The 25438-nt window shown below is 30.5% G+C and overlaps 3 protein-coding genes across 6 annotated transcripts; all 3 read right to left on the reverse strand.

The window, feature by feature from the left end:
• Positions 1-474: 474 nt before the first annotated feature.
• LOC137806498 (protein PLASTID REDOX INSENSITIVE 2, chloroplastic) lies at positions 475-2824 on the reverse strand. The gene is made up of 3 exons (XM_068606656.2): positions 2482-2824; positions 2283-2378; positions 475-891 (listed from the first exon to the last, which is right to left on the reverse strand). Exons 1-3 carry the CDS (start codon positions 2749-2751, stop codon positions 697-699), a joined length of 561 nt encoding a protein of 186 aa, XP_068462757.1. The 5' UTR covers positions 2752-2824; the 3' UTR covers positions 475-696.
• A 6800-nt stretch (positions 2825-9624) lies between these two features.
• Positions 9625-11810, reverse strand: LOC137806499 (uncharacterized protein At4g14342). Its single transcript, XM_068606657.2, has 4 exons — positions 11573-11810; positions 11384-11469; positions 11158-11281; positions 9625-9878 (listed from the first exon to the last, which is right to left on the reverse strand). The coding sequence occupies exons 1-4, from the start codon at positions 11576-11578 to the stop codon at positions 9831-9833; spliced, it is 264 nt and encodes an 87-aa protein (XP_068462758.1). The 5' UTR covers positions 11579-11810; the 3' UTR covers positions 9625-9830.
• Positions 11811-14478: 2668 nt separating this feature from the next.
• LOC137806500 (putative inactive purple acid phosphatase 1) lies at positions 14479-22465 on the reverse strand. 4 transcript variants are annotated; one of them, XM_068606660.2, is made up of 13 exons: positions 22238-22465; positions 21716-21904; positions 21492-21583; positions 21322-21388; positions 21114-21236; positions 20416-20508; positions 19714-19843; positions 19435-19516; positions 16862-16994; positions 16311-16516; positions 16094-16219; positions 15530-15839; positions 14479-14977 (listed from the first exon to the last, which is right to left on the reverse strand). In XM_068606660.2, exons 2-13 carry the CDS (start codon positions 21902-21904, stop codon positions 14672-14674), a joined length of 1857 nt encoding a protein of 618 aa, XP_068462761.1. In that variant the 5' UTR covers positions 22238-22465; the 3' UTR covers positions 14479-14671. The 4 variants fall into 4 exon arrangements, with proteins under 4 accessions (XP_068462761.1, XP_068462760.1, XP_068462762.1 ...); XM_068606659.2 differs by having other exon boundaries at positions 22327-22447; XM_068606661.2 differs by having other exon boundaries at positions 22040-22428.
• Between the last annotated feature and the right edge of the window lie 2973 nt (positions 22466-25438).

Raw genomic sequence — 25438 nt, forward strand, 5'->3', positions numbered from 1 at the left:
TTTTTAGAGTAGAAAGTGTTTTTATGACTGGTTCAAAAATATTTGTTTCTTATTTTTATAATCGTAATAAAAATTTATACAATTAATGTATTTTTTTTAAAATTGTGTTAGAACATGTTATAATTGTCAAAAATCCAACAAATATTTTTTGAATTGGACACTTCACGAATATGTTTCTTACAAGTATCATACGAGTGTCAGTGTTCGATACGAGTATCCAACACCGACACGTCATTTAAGAGGAGTGTCCGAACTTCATAGACAACATGAGCCTTATCAAGTGCAGCTACATATCAATATTTTGTTAGAAATTAAATTTGTGAATTAATCTTTAACTGTCACAACTATCGAGAATGACAGGTAGATCTCATTTGCCAAAGAAATAATCTCGTTGTTTGAAAAGAAAAAAGAAAATGAAAACATGGAAAATAGTGAACGATTAAACATTGTGTTGTCCATCTGAGGCTCAGATTGTTTTCTGCTAGAAAATTAACCTTTACTCTTTTCGTTAAAACGTTCCAATACAAGTAATTGGTAATAACTAATTCAAAATCAAGTCTCTCCAACTCTTCCAATCATAAACCAAAAAGGCACTACAGAAATAGACAACAAAACTGCTTATTTAGGTCTCTCACAGCATAAGCACCACAGCTGTAACAGGACCAAGCGATTAACATACACGAGGTATCCCTATTACTATTTTTTATCAGCTTTATTCCATTCTCTCCAGTCTTTGTCAACATTATTTTGTGCCCACGTGATAGCAGCACGTGCAGCTATTGGGCCACCAGGAAATCCTTGTTCGTTGAGGGTATCAGCCATGTCAACAAAAGGAAGGACCAAGAGTGTACCAGGACCTCCATACTCGGAGTGTAAGAAAGTGCTAAAAATCTACTTCATTAAAGCAGGGTTAGAGTGGATACAGATATTTCATTAGTCAACTCAGCTCAAAATAGGAATGGTGCACATAGACAATCCATATAGAATAAACTGCCTAAATAAATCAAACATTGAACAGAACACTGTATGAAAACAAAAGATAGCAGACTCTAGTTAGCATTTGTAATGCTGCACAAAACTATTAGCTGAACGACATTCAAGCAATATGAAAGACAAATTCTGAAATATGGAAATATTGACAAAGTAAACAAAGAAAGCCACTTCTTCCCCTCTTATCTTTTCCTGGTTGTTTAAAAGTCCTTACATTGTCAACTCCCTAGTTTCATAAACTAATACAGGAGTTTAACTCGGATTATAAAATTTCATAATCTGATAATAACAATAGATGAACCCAGCGCAAGCTGCAAGTAAACCAAACTAGAACACAACCAATCTTGTTCTATACAGCTTTGAGAGATTTTTTTTGTAAGAAAAAACTATCACAGGTTTCTCTCTTAACATAGTTATCAATTTCAGATACCAAAGCATAGAAGCCAGACTCAAAAAAAACACATAGCAGAATAGACTGCTTATCTGAATTTTTATATGCAAGTTAAATAATTTTTACCACAGGCATGTAAATGTTCAAAAGCCAAATTACTCAAAATTCATGATACATTCATGATTAACACTAATAGGCCACGGGTTTTAAGCAAAAGCTACAAGAAATGACACCAAAAGTCATCGAAACAAGCAAATTCAAAAGACATTCATATTTCAAAATACAAGACATCATAAATATTCAATAAAAAGTAAGAGTGGGTGCTGCAGAGTAAAGAACAGGAGGGGTTGAGGGTTTAGATGTGTAGGAAAGTACATCGAATGAAGAATTTTCTAAATTCGGAGATCTCAATGAAGCTGTCATTGAGGGCAAAATGAGTTTTAGGAAAGCCTCACTCTAGATCTGTCATGGTATGATTGCTATTTGAAAATGCACCACTAAGAAGACCTTACTTCACATGCTGAGGGCAACCTAAGGTAATAATTCTCATCACTTCTCGGTGACCAAGAACAGAGAAACCAAAAATTAAACCAGTAAACATCTGTACAGGATCATTCATCACTTCTCCAATAAAGGTGCACAATATTGCATGCAAGGTGACAATAAATGCTTTTAACGATTCTTCATTATGCTGAGAAATCATACTACTATAACCAACTAATCAGCAATCATATTCCCACTCCCAACTTCATAATAGTTATTATAGGTTCTTTCCCACATGAAAAAAAAAAAAAAAACTACATAACTCAACTCAACAAAGAATAAAGAAAACCATGAGTACAACCAAATTAAATAAAGAAAAAAGGGGTAGTAGGGGAGATGAAGCAGGAAACCAACGAACCTCAGTGCAAATTCCTACAACTTCCTCAACGGATTCTCCATATATATCCTTATCTGTAAGCTTTTGGAGAAGGTGGCTTTTGAATTTTCCTGTCTCCTGAAAAACACAAACAAAAATAGAAAGAAGTTGGAAAATGAAGTTAATTTATGGGTTAACAAAAAGAGAGAAGAGAAGCCAAAAATGGAAGAAGACAACTCACGGCATCTGCAAATTCGGGAATTGGGTCAGGGAATTTGTACTCAGCAGCTCTCACAATAAGCCTTTTGGTGGATGAAAATGGTAAAGCTGGGAACTTTCTTCTTCCTTTGACAGCAGGAAATGAGAAGCGGCGCTGTTTAAATGTGGCAGAGGTTGAGATTGAGCGGCGTTGCGAGTAGCAGAAGGGAGTGGAGGAAGGAAGCAAAGAAGAACGGGTTGAAGAAGAAGAAGAAGAAACAGAGAAGGGTAGAAGAGAAGCAGAAGAACTCATTCTGCAAAACCGTCTCCTTCTTCGTTATCTCTTCGCTACTTACTTCCCTCTGCTTAGTCCTGTTCCTAAGCTTATATATTGTCAATTTTTTAATATTTTTAAATAATGTATAAATCTTTTCAATGATATACATAATAGTAAAAGATTAACTAATTATTGTTATTTAGGGATGAAAAAGTGTGTGGGCCGTGGGTCGTCGTTGAGAAAAATGGAATTGACTATTTCAACTCGTTGATCTGTTTAAATTCGTTTAAATCCGTCTTGTATAACTCATAGTTCGCACAGGTTAAATGTAAGATAGGGCGAGTTGACTTGCATGATCAGTATAACTTAAAAATGTAAAAAATTTTGTTTCAAAAAATTATTAAATAGTAAAATGTGATAATTTTTTTCATATGATAATAATAAAAATTTATTATGGAAGTAGGCTAGAGATTATATCCACAGGTGTAAAGAGTCTAAATAAAAATTAGATAAACATTTAATCTGTTAAATAAAAAAGAAAATTGTTTTGTGAAAGTGAAAATTATCAGAAAGGACAAGGATTAGTGTATTAATAGACTCATTCCTAAGTCATTATTGGTCATTTTATCATCCCATATTTTCTTAATGCAATCTCATATTTCATATTTCACATTTCAAAATTTTTAATAACATCTTACTATATGAGAATAAAATTATGAAACCATTTGTCTAATAAATCTAAATAAATAAAAAATTAAATTTATTCAAAAATTCTATTTAAAAATTGTTTTTTATTAATTTTTAAAAAAAGTATTTCTTATGCGGATTGACACGCTAGCCCGCGGCTCAACCCAAATGTCTGACGGGCTAGAAAAATCAACTCGCATATTCTACGTATGACAGGTCAACTCAACCCACATTTTATGAACTAAGTGCAGGACAGACATATGTGAGACAGGTCAACCCGCATTGTCATTGTATTGTTATTATCATCATAATAATTAAGTATTATTACATTTAAAATAAAATATTTCATAAGATGTGAAGCAGATATTCCGTATTTATATTAAATATATAATTAATAACTTCATAACTAATTATGATTTTTTAATTTATTTCTAAAGTTATTAAATAAATACATATACAAATTATCTTATCCGTTATTAACATAATCAAAGAACATTAGAAATTTCACATAAGAAAACTTGAGACTGTGCATAATCAGAGTTTTCCGGTTTTCAAGCTCTAAAAGATAATTTTTTATATGTTTTGAAAGCTTATGAATTCTAGTTTTAAAATAAATATTTACTTTTGAAAAACTTCATACCAAATTTGAAACAAAGAAAATCTAAGTTACTTCATTTGAAGTTTTCAATATAAAAGTATGAACTTCCAAAGGTCATAGCTTCTGCATTTAATTTTTTTTTTTCTGAAATCCTCTTTTGAATGATTTAAAGCCTAAACTAAAGTGTTTTAACTCTACTTCTAAACAAAATTAGTATTATATCATATGGATGAAAAAATTAAGCCTAACACAGATCAACTTCATTTGTACTTTTTCAAATTACATACTCTACAAGAAACATTAATTTAAAATGTCAAATAAAATTAAAAAATTGTACATCATACGCAGTTGAAAATGTTATTAAATATAGTTTGTAAATGCTAAATTAGTTTTGAAAAAAGTTTTACCAGTTGATAAAAAAAAATCAATAAGTTTGTGTTACTTTCTTCAGTATTTTTAAAATAGAGGTTTAAAATTAGAAAACTTATAACTTATTCCTTTGGAAAACTTTTTAAATGATTCTAAATTCTCAATTGAATATTTTCATGATATGGGAACTGTAAAACATAAAGAGAAAAGTACATAAACAAAACAAAGATCGTTTATAATTTTTCAGCTTATAGGCCCAGAAAGAAAAAATAAATATTTGAGATATAAAATTAAATCTAAATGTTATAAATTATACATAGTTGAAATTATTATTCTATATAGTTTCGAAATATGAAATTAGATTTTTAAAATTCATTACAAATTGATATAGTTAAAAAATTTAAGCTACGCTACTTCTGAACATTTTAATCCAAGAGTACCAACTTCCAAGGTTCATATCTCCTTTATTTTAAAACTATTTTAGTAACTCCAAAATCTATGTTGAATAACTTTGAGTCTAGTTTCTAAAAAAACGAATTTTGATAAATTTCATTAAATTAAACTTTAATTATTTTTTGTTCAGAATTTGGGTACACTGATTTTTGGATTTACGTTTTTAATTTTTTTTAAAGTAGAAAATAAACCCATAAAATTGTATAAATATTTTGACAAAGCATCTCTTCGATTTATGAAAATTTCCAAATGAAAATAGTAAAAATGTGATCTTGGTTAGTCACAAACAATTAAAAAGTTACCAACATATCCAGAATTTGATATAGATTAAATATATATAAAAGATAAAGAAGTTGTAGTAAAAAATAAAGCATGAAAAAGTATTGCAGACGATTTCAAGGAGAAGGAAATGTCCAATAGACTCTTCGTAGGAACCAATGGTGTGTTTGAGAAATAGGGTAAGTGAGAATTTTGTATAGAAGATTTATTTGTAGGAAAAAGAGAAATAGACTTCTCAATCTTTTATTTTACTCTAATAAATGTTTGTGTAACATCTAATTTATTTCATGGAAAGTCTCTTTTCACTCGTATTTTTGAATTTTTTTTTAGTGTTGACACTTAATGTCTTAACTTTTGGTATTTGGTTTTAGTGATGGGTATTTGTAAAAGGTTTTTTAACGCTGAAGTCAATATTTTGTATTCAGTATACTTTTACAATGATTTAGCACTCAACCCATTAGACTAAATATTGTAATGACTAGATTAGACGATCACTACAATTTTTGTATTTTTAGCAAGATTATTTATTAGTTTTGGTTTTTTGATTTGCCCTCTTTTCATTCTCCACTTGCAATCACTTTAGATAGCTTTTTAAATATGTCTTTTGATACTTGAATCGATTTTTTATTTTTATTTTTTTATCAACAATAACAAATATATAAAAGCGAACCACTTAAGGGGTGGAACAACTCATTTACAAGGGATACAAATCCACCGTCTACCAGGACCCCCCCAACCAATCAAGCACAAGCGCAGACCACTCAAAGGCCCTATCATACCTTAAGAAATCAAACTCATACATATCAGGGGTTCCAAACACCAACTGAAAAAGGAGATTGAAGCAGCATGAGATTCGCAGAAATCCAAGACCAGACCTTTACTTGCATCAAAGTACAAACTTCTGACGCGTCGACCACCCCCTATTGAAGATAACCAAATTTCTGTGAATCCAGATTTCCCCCACTACCCCAACCCAAATTTTATTCCAAACTTCATTAATCAAAGCGGGGGACGTGTTCATCTTGAACTGTGCAAAGTTTAACATAAGGTCATTGTGAGAAACGAACGACACACCCAGCCACTTATAGCAGAAGCCCTATACCCGCCAAGCAAAGTTGCATTCGAAAAACAAGTGACGGTATGACTCTTCCTCCTTTCCACACAAACAACACAAGGAACTTTCCACCAGCACCCCTCGTCTTTCCAAGTTGACCCTGGTGGCAATCTTGTTCTGCAACACCCTCCAAGCCGTAAGTAAAGCTGAAGGAACCGCTTTACAATTCCATAGCTTTCTAAAAATCGGAGAAGGGTTTGTCACGTTAACCCTCCTCACCAAAGAGTACGCAGAGTTAACAGAGAACTTCTGATCACCCTCTCCTTTCCACACCCACCTATCCGCCTCTCCCAAACTCATCCTCGTCTCAAGTAAAGCCTGGCTCAACTGATCCACCATAGGCATCTCCCAATCAAAGAAAGACCTGCGCCAGTCTACATGCCACACCCACACACCATCAGACTAGGACCCAAGCTCAGCCACCCTAGCATTTTTGACCGTACAAATAGAAAACAGTCTCAAAAGTGCTCTCTTCAGTGCACCACCATAAAGCCATCTATCCTCCCAAAAAGAAATGTCCTTCCCGTCACCAACTTTTCACTTGAACCCATCTTCAAAACTTTCGCCCCATCCCTCCGAGGCTCAAACCTCTTTCAAGTCTTTCCACTAAAGAGAACACCTACTACTTCTATCTTCTCCTCTCAAACTTCTCCAACCACCATATTTAGAGGCGATGATCTCCTTCCAAAGATCGCCCTTATCCGAACCCAACCTCCAAATCCATTTTCCTAACAGAGCCAGATTAAGGTATGATAGGGCCAGATACTTGAATCGATTAATTTTGGATTCTACAATATCTTCATCTTTTCTTATTGTGACAGGTGCTCAAAACAGAAAACTTGAATTTGTTTTCAATTTGTTTTGTTTCAAATCTCTTTAAGAAACTAATTTGAATGTATTTGTAATATGGGTTAGTAAAACAAATTAAAACATAATAAGAAAATCTTTTTGTTCCAGATAATACGTTATACTAAAAACATTCTACTTTAGATTTTCAATTATTCAATTATTCAATGTGTTTATGTTTAAAAAAATTAGAAATATTTGCAATATATTGCCATTGATAAAATCTCTTTAATCAAGATAATTTTAAACAATATATTTTTATTTCTTAAAAGACACATTAATATCTTTTGTTCCACAAAATTTGCATATAAAATATTTTTGTTTTCATATATTATATTACTTTGATTAAAGGTGTGTTTAGCAAATATGTGTATTATAAAGATTTTGTTTCTCCTAATTAATTGTTTTAAACAAAATATGTTAGGCATTCAATTTGTTCATCAAACCATTTGTCATGAACAATCTATTAGACCGTCTCTTGTGAACACATGTTGTATATGTTTAGAAAGTACTGTAGTTGTACAAAATATTGTTAGAACATTCAAGAAACAAATCAACCATTCAATTTGTTTTTGTTGTAATCAAAACATAAACTTCACATATGATTAAAACATAAATTTCATATACAATCTTCTAGTCATTAGATCGTCTAATGTGATATAGATCGCCCATAATCTCAACAGACTATTTAGGAACTTAACAAACCATCTAAACAGATCGTCCAATGTCTCAACAAATCACAACAAAATTCGAACAAGCTTTTTAGTATGAATTTTCGTCTTAATTAATATTGCAGTTATTTTGTTCCAAATAATATATAATCTTTGATCAACACCAGAAATTTGGTTGTTGGAATTTGAAGTGGAAGGTACAAACTAAACAATTGCTTTTAAAGTCTGAATTAAAGTTTTTAATTTATTATAATTCATTCATTTATATACTTTTTATAATAAATTAAAATAATTTGTTTGTTTCCGTATCGCACTATAGATAAAGTGAACAAAACTTCAAATACTGAATTTTTTGGAAGAACCCACCACATCAAGATGAAATCAAGCATAATTGATGAATGAGTATATTTTATTTTGAAATTATTTTTTATTTTATTTTGTAATTTAATGTTTAATGAACTTTGTATTTGAATTTGGTTTAACTTATGAAATCCTTAAAATGTATTTAAAATATATTAAAACTATTTTTAATTATATTTTTGAAAAGTGCAGGTAGAGCTGTAGAACCGGCGATGGGTTATGTAGGAGGAGTGGAGTCTTATTAAAATTAAAAAATTGAATGAGCTTTAAGATGATGGCAGTTTCCTCCTACACCCGAACAATGTTGTGCAAAGACAAAACCATTTCCATGTGAAAATTGTACATTTATTTTTTTACATTTTGGATTATGAAATCCGATAAATTTTTGTATTGGCGCTTTCGGTAAAATTTTGGATTGGCGCGTCCAGTAACATCGCAGATTGGATTGGTGCTTCCGATAGTACATGAATGACAATGTTAATCCAAAAAAAATTAAAAATGTAGAACATCCATTAATAAAAAACCATTCCGCCAATCCATAATTCAAAATATGCATTTCAGATTTAGAAATCCATAATTGAAAAAAACCATTCTAGATCCACCAATCATAATAAAAATTAGGCTACCTGATTCAACAATCCGAAAATCAACAATTTATGTAACATTGCTTTCTAAACACCCCCTCATCCAAAAAGCAACATAATTCACTTTCAAATTGATGAATCCATAACTCACTCTCAAATCCCAATTCAAATAAAAGGTAAAGGTTAGTTTAAGATTTAAAAATTGTGGGGTGCAGGAAGAAACTACCTAAGATGATAGTTTAAAGGAAGGGACTCAATCACAAATCCAGCTCTTTGTGTACCTGTGAAATAAGTTTATTTAGATAAAAAAAAATATAGAATTAATTATAGTTTGGACTAAAACTTATTTAGTCATTTATCTTTTAAATTTAGTTAATTTAAATCTTTTAAAATAGTAACTATTTTCGATTTGGAGATGAGATTTTAAATTCTTTTTTAACTTATCCAAGATGTGAAATTTATCATAATAAATTCATTCACATGAAAATTATTAAACCAATTGATTTTGAACCAAAAACATGATAAAATTTTCGTGGAAACAAAATTCCACAAACTGTTGTAAAAGAATCTAAAATTAAACTTCACTCCTTTTTTCGATAGAATCACTTTTCATAATATTTATAACTATTTTTTTATTAAAAAATAATTGAATTTCATAATTTTCATGTAAACAAATGTAAAGATAAATGTTTCAATCATCCAAAAAAGTGTTCACAATCTAAAATATATGATTTAACCTGCCTCAAACTCTGTTCAAAGTAAGGTATTAAATAAAAATTAAACATGGTCATAATAGCCAATCATGCGAACAATCGGTCATACACTTAGCCAATCTTCTTCAAACTCCAAATGCAACCTAAAAGTTGTGCATGTTATACAATTCATTCAAGGGAGAAACACATTTTCTTGGATGTGAATATAATCTTCGTTCAATTTAAAGGGCCACCATTTAAGAAACACAGACAAAATTAAGATTTAAGATTAAACTAGTATCTTGAAAATTTTCCAAGCTTCATAACAACTACTTAAGCATCCACAAGCTGAAGAAAGTTGATGCTACAATATGTATTCAAGGTCACAAGCATCTGTTTTCTGAATCAGATAACACAGCACAATAAACTGTTAAAGGCTATAGAATAAACAGTACAGTGTGATTAATCCTCTTCTTTTTCCGGAGGCAAACCACAAGGCAGGAGCATTTTCTGCACAAAAGATAGAGTTTGTTATGAATAGCTGATGACTGACAAGTTGTAAGCAACAATACTAAAAGAAGGTTAAGAAGACAAAGAAAAATTCAGAGAAGGGTCGTGCTATAACTACTCTTCAGATAATTCTAAATTGTACTTCTTGCTAATTCCTTTCAGAATTAAGTTCCTTGGTAAGTTGCTAATAAAATGTTATCAATTTTTTTCTTAAACCAAAAATGGCCCCTTGGTAAGTTGCTTTTGAGAAGATGAGCATGTCTTTCCTAAAATATAATTCATCTTAATTTAGATTTTATATGAGAGATAAAGTGATTATACTGTAATCTAATGATGGCTAACGAACTTGCATGACCTATTTATGCATATGCAGAGACCCAGTGTCCTATGTTTTGAACATTGGTTGTGTTGGGTTGTCTGGGCATGCTCCATAACTCTTAAACACCAAAACTACTCATCCCTCCCTACACTTTCCTTTCAACAAGTTCAACAGAAAAGCATTACAAGTAACAGGTGATTTTCGTTTCTTTTCACCTTTGTCTCAAAAGCACACAGACAACCTGTTTGGTGGAAATATATTGTTGTAAATCGATATCACAAAAGTCTCGTAACCCTCCGAATCTTGGAGGAGCTACCTTTAGATGCACTCCACTTTTCTCTCCACAACCGCTCAGCCAGGAGATGTGGTTCAGCTCAACCAGGTTTTGGGGTTCCTCCTCCATCTATAAATAAGTGTTTCTGCAGTGCTCGTAGAACACACATCTCTCACAGCTTCTTCACTCTTTTTCACCTCTTCATTCTTTCTCCTTTTCTAATATTTCCTTCACTCTTTTTCACCTCTTCATTCTTTCTCTTTTTCTAATATTTCCTTCACTCTTGTTCACCTTTTCATTCTTTCTCTTTCTAATATTTCTCGTGTCCTAAGTTCTTTTACTCTTAGGAATTTAAGAGTTCTTACTAGTTCTGAGATCCTCGGTATTATCCGAAAAGTTCTTATTGTATCCTGAAGAACTTGTGCAATATACTACAGATAAGTTCTTACAGACACCTCAAGAAATCAATCTTATCCGTGCTTTGCCAGCCTTATTTATTACATATATTTCACTACAAAGAAAAGCACTCGTGTGTATGTTATTGGGCAAAACTAGTAACTGTTCCCACTTCTTGTGGATGAACTCTCCAAATACAGTAGAACACCGAAAAAAAAGTGCATTGCTAGCATTTATCCTTTATTAAGATGACAGTGAAACAAAGTAGTGGATATAGATAGAAAGAAAACCTGCATAAAGTTATAGCGTTCCCTTCCAATAGATTCATTTTCAGCAATACCAACGTAAGCCAGTAAAGGGTAGTGGCCAATATATGATGCATAGCTATCACGTTGAATGTTCACTGCCCACTCACTGCACACCCATAAAACCAAGAAAAACAAACAAAAATTATTGAAAACAAAAAATCAAAAATTGAGAATGAATTTTGGGGAAAAGAGTGAGAGCGAAACTGACAATCTGTTCAAATCGGCATGACCAGTTCCAACATATTTGGCTTGAAGATGTTCGAGCTGAGAGTTGATGTTAAACCTATCACTCGCCTGCATAAAACGCCCAAATTAATTTTGGTATCCAAATTTTGAAAACCCTAACTAAAAAAACGAAATTGCTGCCTTGGAAAGAAATTGGGAAAAGAGAGTGTACCTGCATGGTGTGAGATTGAGTTGCTATCAGTGCTTAGGGTTTTCCTTCAGTTCAGGTTCAAATGCTCTAAGATATAAACTTTGCTCACTTTCTTCTTGTATAGTGTGATTGGTTATGGTTAATCTACAATAATTAAAAAAAAAACATAATATTTTTAATTATGATAAAATAGTTGTATTTCTTTTTTCTTTTTTAATTTTTATATAATATTTAATTATTTGAAAGTTATTGTAAAGACAAAAAGATATAATAAAATAAATAAGTTGTAAAAAGAATTAAAGAAAAAATAACGAGGAATAATTGTTTATTCAAAATGATAACATATTAAAATAATCAATTAGGATTTGTCTAAATAAATAAATTGGACGTTTAATTTTATATTTCTTAATTTTTATAAATTAAAATTATCTATTATATTTAATTAAAACAAAATATTTAGAAGAGTAAATATTTCCTTAATAATTCGAAAAAAAAGAGTAAATATTTAATAATTGTAAAACAATATCTTGAGACAGATTTTGAATTCAATTTTGTGTAAATAAAAAAAAGGAAAAAAAAGATATATGCTTAATCATTCCAAACAGAAAAATGAACATGTGATACTTTAAACAATATCTTAAGATGTATTATGAATTCGATTTTGTGAAAAAAAAGGAAATTATAAAAGAGAAAAATGAACATGTGATACTTTAAACAATATCTTAAGATGTATTATGAATTCGATTTTGTGAAAAAAAAGGGAATTATAAAAGAGAAGTGAGAAGAAGAACTATGATTGTTTTTTTAGAATGTGACACACACTCAAAACTTATTTTTATTTCTTTTTTGTACTTTTTTTTGTTTCATCTTTCTCATGGGAGATTAAACCTTATGGGTTGATTCCTTTGTAATTCTCCATTGATTTTTAAGTTTTGATCGATCAAAGTTTTGTTTTCAATTCTATTTGGCAATTTGTTTTAACCTTATGATCTTTTTTATATCTGTTTTTTGTAAGAGGTTGTTATTGAATAAATGTTAAGGGTTAATTTTTTTTCCCTAGTTTTGATTTCTTGGTCAATTCTTAATATTCTAATTAATCTCTTAGGTGTATGATTCAAGAGGTAAAAGAGAAACATCTCATAAGTAAACATATAAGTGGAGTATTGAATACATAAGTAGACACATATTTTGTTGATAAGATTTAGTTGAATTGGATTCATGCATGTTTGATTTAGTTTGGCCGTGTTGTAGAATTGAAACATGATCATCTTTAGTATCTAACCATTAGTTGCTAAGATTTTAGCTACTAATTACTCTATAATCTAAATTAGTCTTTTAAAGACTAATTTAAAATATAAAATAATAGTAATTAAAATCCTGGTAGCTAATTTAAATACTAATTTAAAATTATTTATAATTTTTTATTAAAAATAGAAATCACTTTAAATACCAATAGTTTTTTTAGTTTTTAAAATAATATCTAATTTAGTTGATATAGTGACTAATTATTTTTAGTCTCTAAGTTTGGTTGGTATTTAATGATTTTATTGTAGTATAATAATAAATTATTGACAAATTATCTATTTAAAGACTTTATTAATTAAAATTAGGCGAGATAAAATTATAGTTTATTGAGAAATATGTAATGTTTAAAACTTGAAAATAGAAAAATGGTAAATAGAAAATCCGAAATGATACTCTTTGCAAACTGAGATTTATTGTTTTTTTCAGTTTTTTTTTCTCTTACGTAATTTTGTCTTTTTTTTTTCTATCATTTGTATTTCTTGTACTTTATCCTCCACATTATTTAGTTCTCCAACCCTTTATTTTATATTTAATTAACATTTTAGTTTCTTATAAATTGAACATTTTCAATTAACTTTTTATTAAAAAAAATTGGTTCTATTGAGTACCCAGATTTTTTACATTTTAAAAAAGTATAATATTAAAGTCTAAATTATATTATTTATTTTTATTTTTGAAAATTTATATGGATCAATATAATAAATTTTCATCAATCAATATCATATCAAAGATGAGCAGTATTGCAAGATTTTACATCTATGAACTTTCTAGTTGAGTTTCTTTTCAATAAATGTTCAAATTTAATATTTACTTTGTATTGATAAACCTTTCAATTATTCAAATTTATAAGGTTAATACGTTACAAATTAATTTTAGGTTAAATCAATAATTTAAATAAATTTTATAACTTCTAAAGAGATAACCAAATATTTATATTTCCAAAAGGTCCCAAATTTTACATATCAGGTCTCATCAAAAGAACTAATTTTAAGAGTTTTTAAAAGTATGCATACCTGTTACTAGTTTTTGAAGTACTCGAACATAAATATATTCTCTACAATCAACTTCAAAGATTATGTTCAGTTGAATATAAAATTTTCATTTATAATTTAACTACCCAAGAAAGATAAAATTTGTGAACAAGTGCCTTTTGATACAAGGGCTACACGACCTAAGATAATAGGGATGTCAATGTGGAACGGATCGATCGATAATGGGGGGATGTCAATGTGAAACGAGGTAATAGGGATGTCAATGTGGAACAGATCGATCGATAATGGAGATGTCAATGTGAAACGGATCTTACACACGATTCAACCGCTTAGTCCCGTACCTAATAACCTGCAATCCATGCAGGCCAAGTGCAGAGTAGACTCTTAAAATCTAGAAATTTTTATATGCATCCTCATAATTTTTTCCCACGGCCTCATTTTTTAAAATTTTAAAATTATTTATTCTAAATTCTACAATTTAGAATCTAAATTTGTATTCTAGATTGTGCAATTTGGAATATTTTACAATCTGAAACACAAATTTTAACTTCTGAATTTTATAACTCGAAAATTATCTGAATTCCATGTTCCGGGATTAAAGAAAGAATTAAAGAAAAAAAAGTTCAATTCAAAAACATACCTCAAGAATGTGGTATATAATTTTCAATTCATGGTAGGTAACAGGGGAAGTTTATGGTGAAATTGTGGTTCATCTTAAAGTAAGCATGACTTAAAAAATAAGTGGTTTCTGTTGGCCTATACAAATTCCAATCAGTTGCCTCACTTCATTCAGATCAAATGGAACATTTTATTTACCTTTAGATCATGATGCTAGAGTTGTAGGTGGACAACTATCAACAGTGCAAGCCAAGATATCCCTGTACTCCCTGGATATTGTGAAAGAGTCATAAACTTGTCCATCACTGCTTTTCTTGTACTCAAACAACAGGTTTGATTGGTCAAATGCTGTAAGCTTGACAAATCCAAAGTCATAGTCTTTAAATATACTCCACTTAGTGTTTATGGGGGCAAATTCAGCAAGGGATGCTCCTCCTCCCCCAACCACTACATGTATTGTACCATTCAAGGGGCCCTTGTAATTGTGCTTCTCTTTATTGGTGCAGATATTCTGTGTAAGGAAAATGGCAGTTATTTTTTCATGTTTAATGATAACAGCAAACAAGAAAGAAGTGTCTAGGTAATTTAAATTTTTTTATTCTTGATGACAAAGTAACGGCTAGAAAGCACAGATTCGATACAACATAAATACAGGAATATGATAAATTTAATAATCATAAGATACGACACAACTATAATACCCGGCATTAAATTAATCTTGATGTAGTTAAAAAATGTGCAAAGTTATTTTAGACTATAAAATGCTACAATTTATCTAATTATTGCGGGATTCCAATTTATATTGGTATAAAGTTCACGTACCAAAAGTATTCAAAGCTAACAAGAAATATTTTAATAACAAAATGGCCATAATCTAATGTATGTTCTTGATGACCAAACTGACAGTCTGTAAAGTGAAGAACAAGAAAAGGACAAGATGAGTTGCACACTTCCAAATGTAGAAAGGGTATTTTCAAGCCATAGCATATAATCATGTAGAGCTTCTACAGGGAAGTAAAGGAACAAAGTAAAAACTAACTATCTCTGAAGTTAAGCAAAATACCTGATACACAGGGCAAGTTCTTTCATAGTTATGAACATGTCCATACATTGCTATGTCAACCTTATACTTTTGCCAGAGATATTGAAGGTCCTCCCTTCCCATTGGTTCTTCAAAAGAGCCTTCTGCCACATAGAACCCTGCAGAAGAATAACCAAGTACCCTATGTGCAAGAAATATCAGCCATGGCTGTTTTTGTCGGTCAACCGATGCTAGGCAATTTTCAATGAATTTATACTGTTCTGATCCCTTTCTCCAATCGAGTTCTGTGTTAGCTATGCAGAATTTGAACATACCATAGTCAGCTGAGTACCTGGCAAAGTAAAGTAATTTTTGAAGATCTTTCCGGAGGAAATAATAACATTTTTTTCGTAGGCATACTCAAGAAGGTAACAAAATTTACTACATTTATGAATAGGTTAACTTAGTTTTATCTGGTGCAAGAGAAGGAGCATGGTTATGCAACTTTGATGTTAAAGATGCTAAATGCCTACATCAATTAGAGTTTTATAAAAGGGAACATATTTAACACAGATGCTGAAAGGTTGAAATTTAAAGATATTTTACCAGAATTTTTCTCTGTTCTCAGCTGGTACATAAAACATGGTTTGAGACAGTACACCACATTCACCACCAGAATCCAAGGTCCCATAAAAGGATCCAGTCCCTGGCCAGTCACGTTCATGATTGCCACTAAAAGCACAGAATGTAAAAGCATAAAAATGACATAATCAAGAGTAGCAGTAAACATAAAAAAGTGCAACTCATGCATAACAAGTCAAACCTCGCTGTCATATATGGTACAGTTGATGCAATTGGCTCAATTTGTGCAGTAAACTGATCCCACTGTGAAATGTATCCACTAGCATAGCATAAATCACCAATGTGGAAGACTATATCTACATCTTTTAAGTCTTTTATAATCTGTTTAGTAGTGTTGAGTGAGCCAGGCTGGAAATTATTAAATTCATTGGAGCCATCAGCTTCTGCCTGCGTGTGAGATAAGAAAATAAAAAGTGGAGTAACCAGTAATTAAATCAAAAGTAAGAATAACTGATATCTTTTCAGGGTATATTATTTTTACAATACAAAATATATAACTTAAATTCAAATATAAAATATCACAAAGAAACAAAGGAGAGTAAATATAATTGGAATTACCCATGGATGAAACAGAAGACAAAGAAGTAATGGAGATTTAAATCAACCTGATCAATCTTATCTCTTTTACTTATATGTAATTATGAATTCATTTATACAAATTGTATCTCCAGATTTCAGAACATGGTTATAACTAAAAGGGCCACGAGAAAAAATAAAAAGAAAGAAAATTACCTTTCCCATATCACCGAATATGACTACACGTTGCAAGGAATTTTGACCTGGAAAAGGAAATGCTTTGAACTGGTATTCTTCGCTCCATATTACTGTACCATTAAATAGTCTATGCCCCAGCTTGTATATGTACCTGAAAATAGAAAAATAAATACATTGCAAGTTGGGGTTCACAGTGAACTGCTGCTAATAAAATCAAGATGTTCCTTCATACCACAATATTTGAAGTTTTGAACCAATATAGAGTTATGTTACTTATAATTTATACAAGTCACGGGGGGAAAATGAAGTATATTTGGTGCCAAATCCTTTATACTCTGGGGAAAAATTGTTTGTTACTTTTATTGATGATTTACTTGTGTTACATGGACATATGTCATGAAAAGTAAGTTTGGCGTATTTCAAATCTTTGTTAATCTTTTCCATCTTGTCAAAAATTAATTAGGGAAAAACATTAAAAGATGTAGGTCTGATAATGGTACTGAATATGTAAAACATGAATTCTCCAAAATTTTGTCCTTTAAGAGTATTGCCCATGAATTAACATGTGTTAAAAATCCACAACAAAAGCTCTAGCAGCTCATTTTGGATGGGACTTACATCAATTGCATGTCAAAAATGTTTTTTTTCATGAAGATTTAGAAAAATAAGTGTACATGGAGATTCTACCTAGATTTGAAGCTCATAATGCAAGGAATAAGGTTTGCCTCCTAAAGAAGGCCTTATATGGACATAAACAATCTCCAAGAGCACGCTTTGGGAGATTTACATAAGCAATGGTTTCCTTAGGATATAAGCAAAGCCAAGGAGATCATACTTTATTCATAAAACACTTCAATACAAGTAAACTTACTCTATTGTTGGTCTATGTGGATGACATGATTCCTACCGGAGATAATGAAACAAAGAAAGTGGCTTTAAAGTAAAAATTGACAGCTCAATTTGAAATGAAAGACCTGGGAAAACTTAAGTATCTCCTTGGAATAAAGGTTGCTTATTCAAAAAAATGGATTTTCATCTCCCAAAGAAAATATATTCTTGATCTCCTCAAATAAACAAGTGAGCTAGGATGTAGACTCTCAGGGGTTCCTATTGAACAAAATCACAAAATTGGAAGTGAAGAGAATTCTTCTATGAAAAACTCAATATCAGATATTGGAAGAAAACTCATTAATTTATCACACACGAGACAGAACATTGCTTACACAGTTAGTGTGGTTAGTCATTTTATGCATGATCCAAGAGAAAGACACATACAAGCAGTTGAAAAAATTCTTCAGTACTTGAAGTCAAGCCCAGGAAAGGAACTACTATTTAGAAAAAAAGACACTTTTGACTCTAAAGATATATAATGGTGTAGATTATGATCCGTTAGTGGCAGAAAATCTAACTCTGGGTCCTATATGTTGCTGGGAGAAAATTTAGTCACTTGAAGAAGTAAAAAAACAAGATAAAGTAGCTCGTTCAAGTGCAAAAACTGAATTTCGAGCCCTTGCTCAAGGTGAGTGTAAAGGACTTTGGATAAAGATCATATTAAATTACCCTAAAACATAGAACTTGACATCCCTATGCAATTGTACTGTGATAATAAGTCAACCATGAGCATTGCTCATAATCTAGTACAACATGATAGGACCAAACACATTAAAATTGATAGTCACTTCATCAAAGATAATCTTGATAAAGGTTTGGTAGTGCAAAACTCATGTCCTTACAGAGCTTCACTTAGCAGACATCTTCATAAAGGGACTTCCTCAAACAGATTCCAAGACATTGTAAGCAAGTTGTGAATGATTGATATTCATTTACCAACTTGAGGGAGAGTGTTGTAAATAGAAGAGTATTTGAATAAAATTATCCTAATATCTCTATAGTTATTAGGAACAATATCCCTAAAATCTACTCATTCATTTCAAATGATTTTTATCTCCTTTTCTAAGAGAATGTGATTGTTACAAATATAGGAGTTGAGAATGTAATTGTTACAAATATAGGAGTTGAGAATGTAATTATCATGATAGTAATTAATAAAATATTTCATTTCTCTCTCTTCTTTTTCCAAGTTTTTATCAGAAACGAAAATATTACACCAAAAGTTGATGTAGATCCTATTGTTAAACAGATGATAAAATCTTGCTAAAGATGGTTTTGGTCATATGAGAAGAATACTACCCTACCAGGGGCTCAACTAAGCTAATGATGTGGAGGGATAAATAATCAGAGGTAGGAAAAAAAAAGGACTTCAGAGTAATAATCGTAGGAGATCTTGATCTAAAATGGCCTTTCTTGAGAATAAGTTTTTGACAAAACACAGTAGCCATGTTTTATCCATGTAGACCCCACATAGCGGATAAAGACTTTTTTTTTGTTGTATCTGATTGAAAAATATTATTTATCAAGTAATCAAACTGCTTTCAGTAATTTTTCCTGTATAAGTTTATATTAGTATTACTTTTAGCAGCTAAAGGATATATTTGATTAGTTAGGTTTGTTTTAAAAACTAGAATAGCAAATTAATAATATCAATTGTCAAGCAAGCAATTATAATGATGCTCAAATAAGATATAACATACTCTCGGTTGGGCCACAACTCCTTCAGAAAACTAGTGTGTATATATCCCGGGTCACGCCATCCAACAGTCCTTGCTGGTGCACCTACATTTATAGATGAATATACGAAAGTGAATTTTTCAATTCCACTACTTCCTCTTTATGAATGAAATTTGCAAATAGCCATACTCATTTTAAAACGCAAAGACTGTTAACTGACAAAATAAACACATTCTCCATTGCAAAAGTAACTATGACTCAAATATAGGTTGATACTAAAGGGTAGCAGAAGAGTTGCATACCACACATGGTGTTACGATCAAAAGTCAGTGTCCCAGCAGGAGATTTCACATGGTTCCCTCCTTTAGGTCCCCATTCAACAAAAGGTTCAGCTTCACTGATTCCATATCCACTTGTCCAAGTTACAGTCATCTGTTACAAGAACAAAGTAAATAATCTATTGACAATCCTAGATATTCTTAATCCACATACAAAGTGTTACAAACCAATATTGTAGTGGTAAATGTAAAAGAGGAAAATATCAAGAAACTGGACAATTATGTATCATTTGCAATCAAAAGGAAACTTCAAGAGGAGTAAACCTCCAATTTCCCAGAGCATAGCTCCTCTAACAAAATATCAGAAAAATAACAGAATGCTCATCCCCCGCCTCCTCTTTACTCTAAATAATAAAAACATTCTCTCATGTTTAACGACCTCTCCACTACTCGTGACACCTCAACTTTAGGATTTCCCTTCTTCCATTTAGGCACATACACCCTCCATGCCTTAGGTGTGTCATGCCCCTCATGGACCAATGGCTTTTTCGGCCCATAAACTTTGTTGGGCTCTAACACACACATTTACCAACAAATATCATTCTAAGAAAGACTTTTAGTTGCAATCAGAGCAAGCTCCTACTGCACTAATACTCATAGGAATAATATCCAAATCTGTTAAAAAGAGGCAGTTTTGACATTGCAATAGAGGGAGCTTAAACTTACTTCATTCCATGTTTTCCCTTGTGCTAATCGAGGATATACTGGTGCATTTGGATTGATGAATGATACTTTATTTGACACGGCAACGAGCTTTGGCTGTCAAAAATAATTTGATAAAAGAATAGAAAGATAAAGTTCAGCTCAAAATCCACATTTCTGGTCACAAACATCATATACACAATAAAGAAAAAAAGTTACATATGCAAACAGGACAAAACATTCAAACTAACCTAACACCATAGCGTTGGGACAGGGAGTATACAGTCACAAATACTTTCTAAATAGAAGTTGCAACAGAAGTTCACAAAATGTATGCCTAATGGTAGGAATTTCTTTTCATGGGGCGAAAGTCGGAGAAAGAGTCATGGCTATTTTACAGTGAAAAGATATAGAATGGAACCAGCTCAGATGTCATGAAAGATGGAGCTGTCTATGAGGTGCTCAGATAAATCGGAGATGAACAATAAGATGGTATGAGCATGGTGACATTAGCCTAGAATGCCTTGAATTATAAGATGAGTAGAGTTCCAAATAGTTGACTTATGATGGTTTTCATTAACAAATATTGCTTATCACTGCAAGCTCTCATGATGACATTCCCATAAAGCCCTTTCCAAGAATTGGAAAATCTCTACAATCATAATACATCTATTAATTTGATAAACAGGAGGATTAAAGGGTAGAGGAGTTTATGTACATACATTTGTTAAGCCACCAGTGAAAAGGGCAAATGAGAAGTCGGATCTCTGATTAATCAACTGAAGCTTCAAGGAAGCTTTTCCTGTGCTCTTGTAACTACTACTGGAGAAATTGGCATATTGATACTGAAACCAGAAAAGAAAGAGAGTTTAACATCAAAACATGTTAACTTCGAAGCTTTCTTTGACTAAGGATTTGTGTCACACAAACCTTGATAGGCGCAGAACATAGAAATGGGGGATTCACCCATATGTTTTCTGCAGGGCAGGTAGAAGCACTGGAATATGTGAAACATTTGATTCCCAATCAATGAATGGAACAAGACTCTTTGATTCGTAACTCATAATTATACTCGAGCAAGATCATGATGTGAAGCCTACCTGAAGTTTGCAGGAGAAAACACTCCAATCCAATCTTCTACTGTGGGTTTCGGGTTACTGTATTGCAGTGTAACCCATTCTGTATTTTGTCCCTAAACAATTGCAAGCAGGATCCATCAATTTCTGCTACCAAAACTTATTTTCATCTTAGGTAAGTAGTTGAAAGCAGAAAATGAAGCAACTAAAAACTAAATGAAAAATCTCAAAGTGCAGTGAAAGCGTACGGTCAAGCCCAGGACATTAGGAGTGGCTTTGATATAAGCACGCTCATCAAGAGCAAGTGTTGTTTTATGAATGGCAACTTTTGAGAGAGGTTGGTGCTCATCTGACATTGCTAGCTGAAAGGTTGCAAGAACAAGCAAAGAGAAAAAGATCCCTCTTGACTTCCACATCCCACTCATCATCATCCTCATCTGAAAAACATCCAAAATTACAAAATGAAATCAGTGACTGCCATACTAATCAACAACTACCCTCTTCCCAGAACAAAATAAAACATGAAAAAAAACATTTGTAGTCTGGTTTAACGAAAAGGGGTAGTCTATTACAGTCTTCTGAACCAAGGTTCCAATTTTTGCTTCAAAAATTCTCCTCGTTTAGTGTTTTTTTAACACCTGAACAAGAATTGACTGGTAAAGATGCCCGTGAGGGGAAAAAAACATGGAACACCTAAAGGGTAAATCTCTAGCCACCAATATTGCAGTGTGAATTTAAAACAAACAGATGGGTGGCATGCAAATTAATACCCAGTTCCCAGATAAGTCTAACTTGGCATGTGAGTTGAATCAAATGACGATTGAGATATGCAAAAGGGAGTAGAAGAAACAGTTGCGACCTTATGAGAAGAACAGATCATGAGATGACTGATAAATAGTTTTATTTTATCGTATTAGTAGGAAAAAAAAGGTGGAAAAGAGAAAGCTTAGAAGTCACAACACAACATCATCATCATTCACATGTCTTCACCATGTTTCATCTTATATTAAATATTGGAGTTTTTATAGTTTTTTTAAATGTCAAGAAAAAATTAAAAAAAAAATAGTAAATGAGAAATAAAGAATAGAAAGAATGAATAATGTTAACATTGATTTTATCACTTAATCAATTTAAAAATGAATTATAAAAATATGTCTATTAAGAATTTTAACAAATTCTTATTAAATAGACTTTATATAGATAGTATATTTTTAAATTTAACTTAATCTTAAAAAATCAATTTTTTTAAGATAAAATTTACAACTACTTATATATTATAATATATTATTAATCAATATATCACTTAATTTAATTTGTTTAAAATAAAAATACTTGTCCATTCTAAACTTAAATATGATGTTTTAACGAAGAAGGAACGATAATTCTCGAAATCTTTTTTACTTACATAATATATAATTTGTAATTGAAATCTTTTTCACTTACATAATAAATAATTTGTAATCATCCTTCTAAATTTAAAAGAAAACATATTCCTTGATACAAAATTAATCAATAATTTATGATAATTAATTATATAACTTTTTGGTAGGATTTGAAACGAATTAATTGGATATTTCAACTAATAATTGAGTAGAAATGGTATTTGAAAAACTTCAAAATAGGCAATTATCTATTTATGAAAATTGTATAAATTAAGAATAATCAATTATATAAATGGTTATTTTTATTTTCTCCAGTGTCAACGTCTCAATATAATTAATTATATTTTTCTTTAATTGAATAAATTATTTTTAATTAATTTAAAAAAATATAAATAAACATGGATCAATTAAACATATAAAACTAGTACAATTCTATAAACACAAGAAAATCAACTATGAGAACAATAACATTTATTTAATTATATTTTACATTATCAAAAACAACTATTCATAATTCTTCAACAAAATCAGAATGAACAACAAGAAGAGTCGAATTTAAGACCAAATCCGAAACATAACTCCTAATTTTATTATCTTAAGTTTTTTTTTATAATTTAGATGAGTTAAAAAAATATTTAAAAAATCTAATTCATTTTGATCCATTTCATAAAAGAATATTCAATTCATCTAATAACGTATTTTTCATAGATGAATATTTAATCCATCCAATAATAATAATAATATTACTCTAGGTTCTCTAGGTAAGAAACATATATCTAATTATGAAGATTACTAAAACTAGTTAAAATATTTAGTTTTAATCAATAATGTCGTAAAATTAAAGTTTATTTTTAAAAAATCATAAAATAGTTAAGTAGTAATTATATCTAATGACGTCATCACGTTTAATATATAATTTAAAAAATAAAATAAAAATAACTTATATTATTAATGATATAGTAAATACTAAAAAAATCAGTAAATAAAAATAAATTTTAGAGATAAAAGTAGTTACTATAGGATTAAATATTATATTAGAGACTTAAACAAATTATTATAAGTAATTTTAGAGATCAATTTAATTTTGTAGTCTCGCATATAATATCTAATTTAGTTCATATATTAATTAATTATTTTGTGTTCTTAAAATTATTTTTTGTTTAATAAATATTTTATATTTAATGTCATTTTTAAGTTTTGTTTATGACTATCAAATATAACCTAGATAATCGATCACTTTACTTGAAGTCTTCTCTCTAACTATATATTTTTCATCCATGAAATTCAAACTTTTAATTAAAGAGATCGAGCATAGTATATATAAGATGAATATGTCTCCTCAATATATTTCACAATAAACTATAAACTATAATCATACAAAAAAAAATTAACCATTAAAAAATTATTAATATTTCTAATATTTAGAAAAAAGGTTTATTTTTCGTTGAGAAAAGTGTTTCTCTCAACTTGTTTTATGACATATTGAATTTTGGTAATGTCCAGATAACATGTTTTAGGGTCCTAAATTTTGGAGTGGTTTTCCTGCTGGAATTAAAGTTTCCACTAAAATAAAGAATTTCAAGTAAGGAAAATTATATATGTTTTGTTAATAGAACCATATATAGTTAATTTAAATAATAAGTTAATATAACAATTGTATGCATGCTAGGTTATAAATTTAGTTAAACTAAATTTGAGATACATATGTAATTGATATGAGAAATCTTGAATGATGCATGTATTGTATGTGAATGATATATGTTGTATACGATTGATGAAAGCTTGCATAAACTTGATGTCATACATTCTGGGTAATGTATGAGATGTTGTGGTTTTGTACATTAAGTATGAAAAGCCAACGAGTAGAGATCCTTTGGCCTAAGTCGCATAAACTAAGGTATCAGTTGGTGAAAAACTGAAGAGGAAGTTCATATACACCATGACGGATTGTAGTCACATGATATGGAAGTTTGGACTTATCTTGATCCGATTGGAGTGGATTAGATGTTAGTCCTTAGTAGGGGATACTTAATTAGTCTTCCAGAAGAGAATAAATACATATGTCATCACTGATTGAAATATAATCAACAAGGTATCAGGGATTGAAAGGAAATCAAGGTACTGTGAGAAAAATGGATTTATGTGGCCATAATATGATTCACGATTCTTTCAAAAGACGATAAATTCATATGTAATCACTATGATTGACATGAAATCAAAAGTACCAAGGGTTGAAAGAAAATCAAGGTATGTGAGAAAAATGAATCTAGGCCAAGTGAGTATGATTGAAATGAAATCAAAGTAGTGTGGTTGAAATGAAATTGAATTATTGTGATTGATATTTGGATTTTGTATGAGTGTTTGAGTAAAAAGGAAATTAAATTAATTATGAATTACTAATCAAATTAGTTCTTTTACTTGCAGTCGAAACTTTATTTTAATAGTTTACCCTTATATTTGTATGTGTTTGTTTGTGTATGGATTAAGATGCTTGTACTATATACATGAGTAGATATTTTTACATGTGCATGAGCGAGATTTAGAGAGAAATATAAGAATAATAATTTTTTTTTTTAAATATGTGAATTT

The sequence above is a fragment of the Phaseolus vulgaris genome, chromosome 3, assembly GCF_051622355.1.
Source record: "Phaseolus vulgaris cultivar YP4 chromosome 3, ASM5162235v1, whole genome shotgun sequence".
Lineage (NCBI taxonomy): Eukaryota > Viridiplantae > Streptophyta > Magnoliopsida > Fabales > Fabaceae > Phaseolus > Phaseolus vulgaris.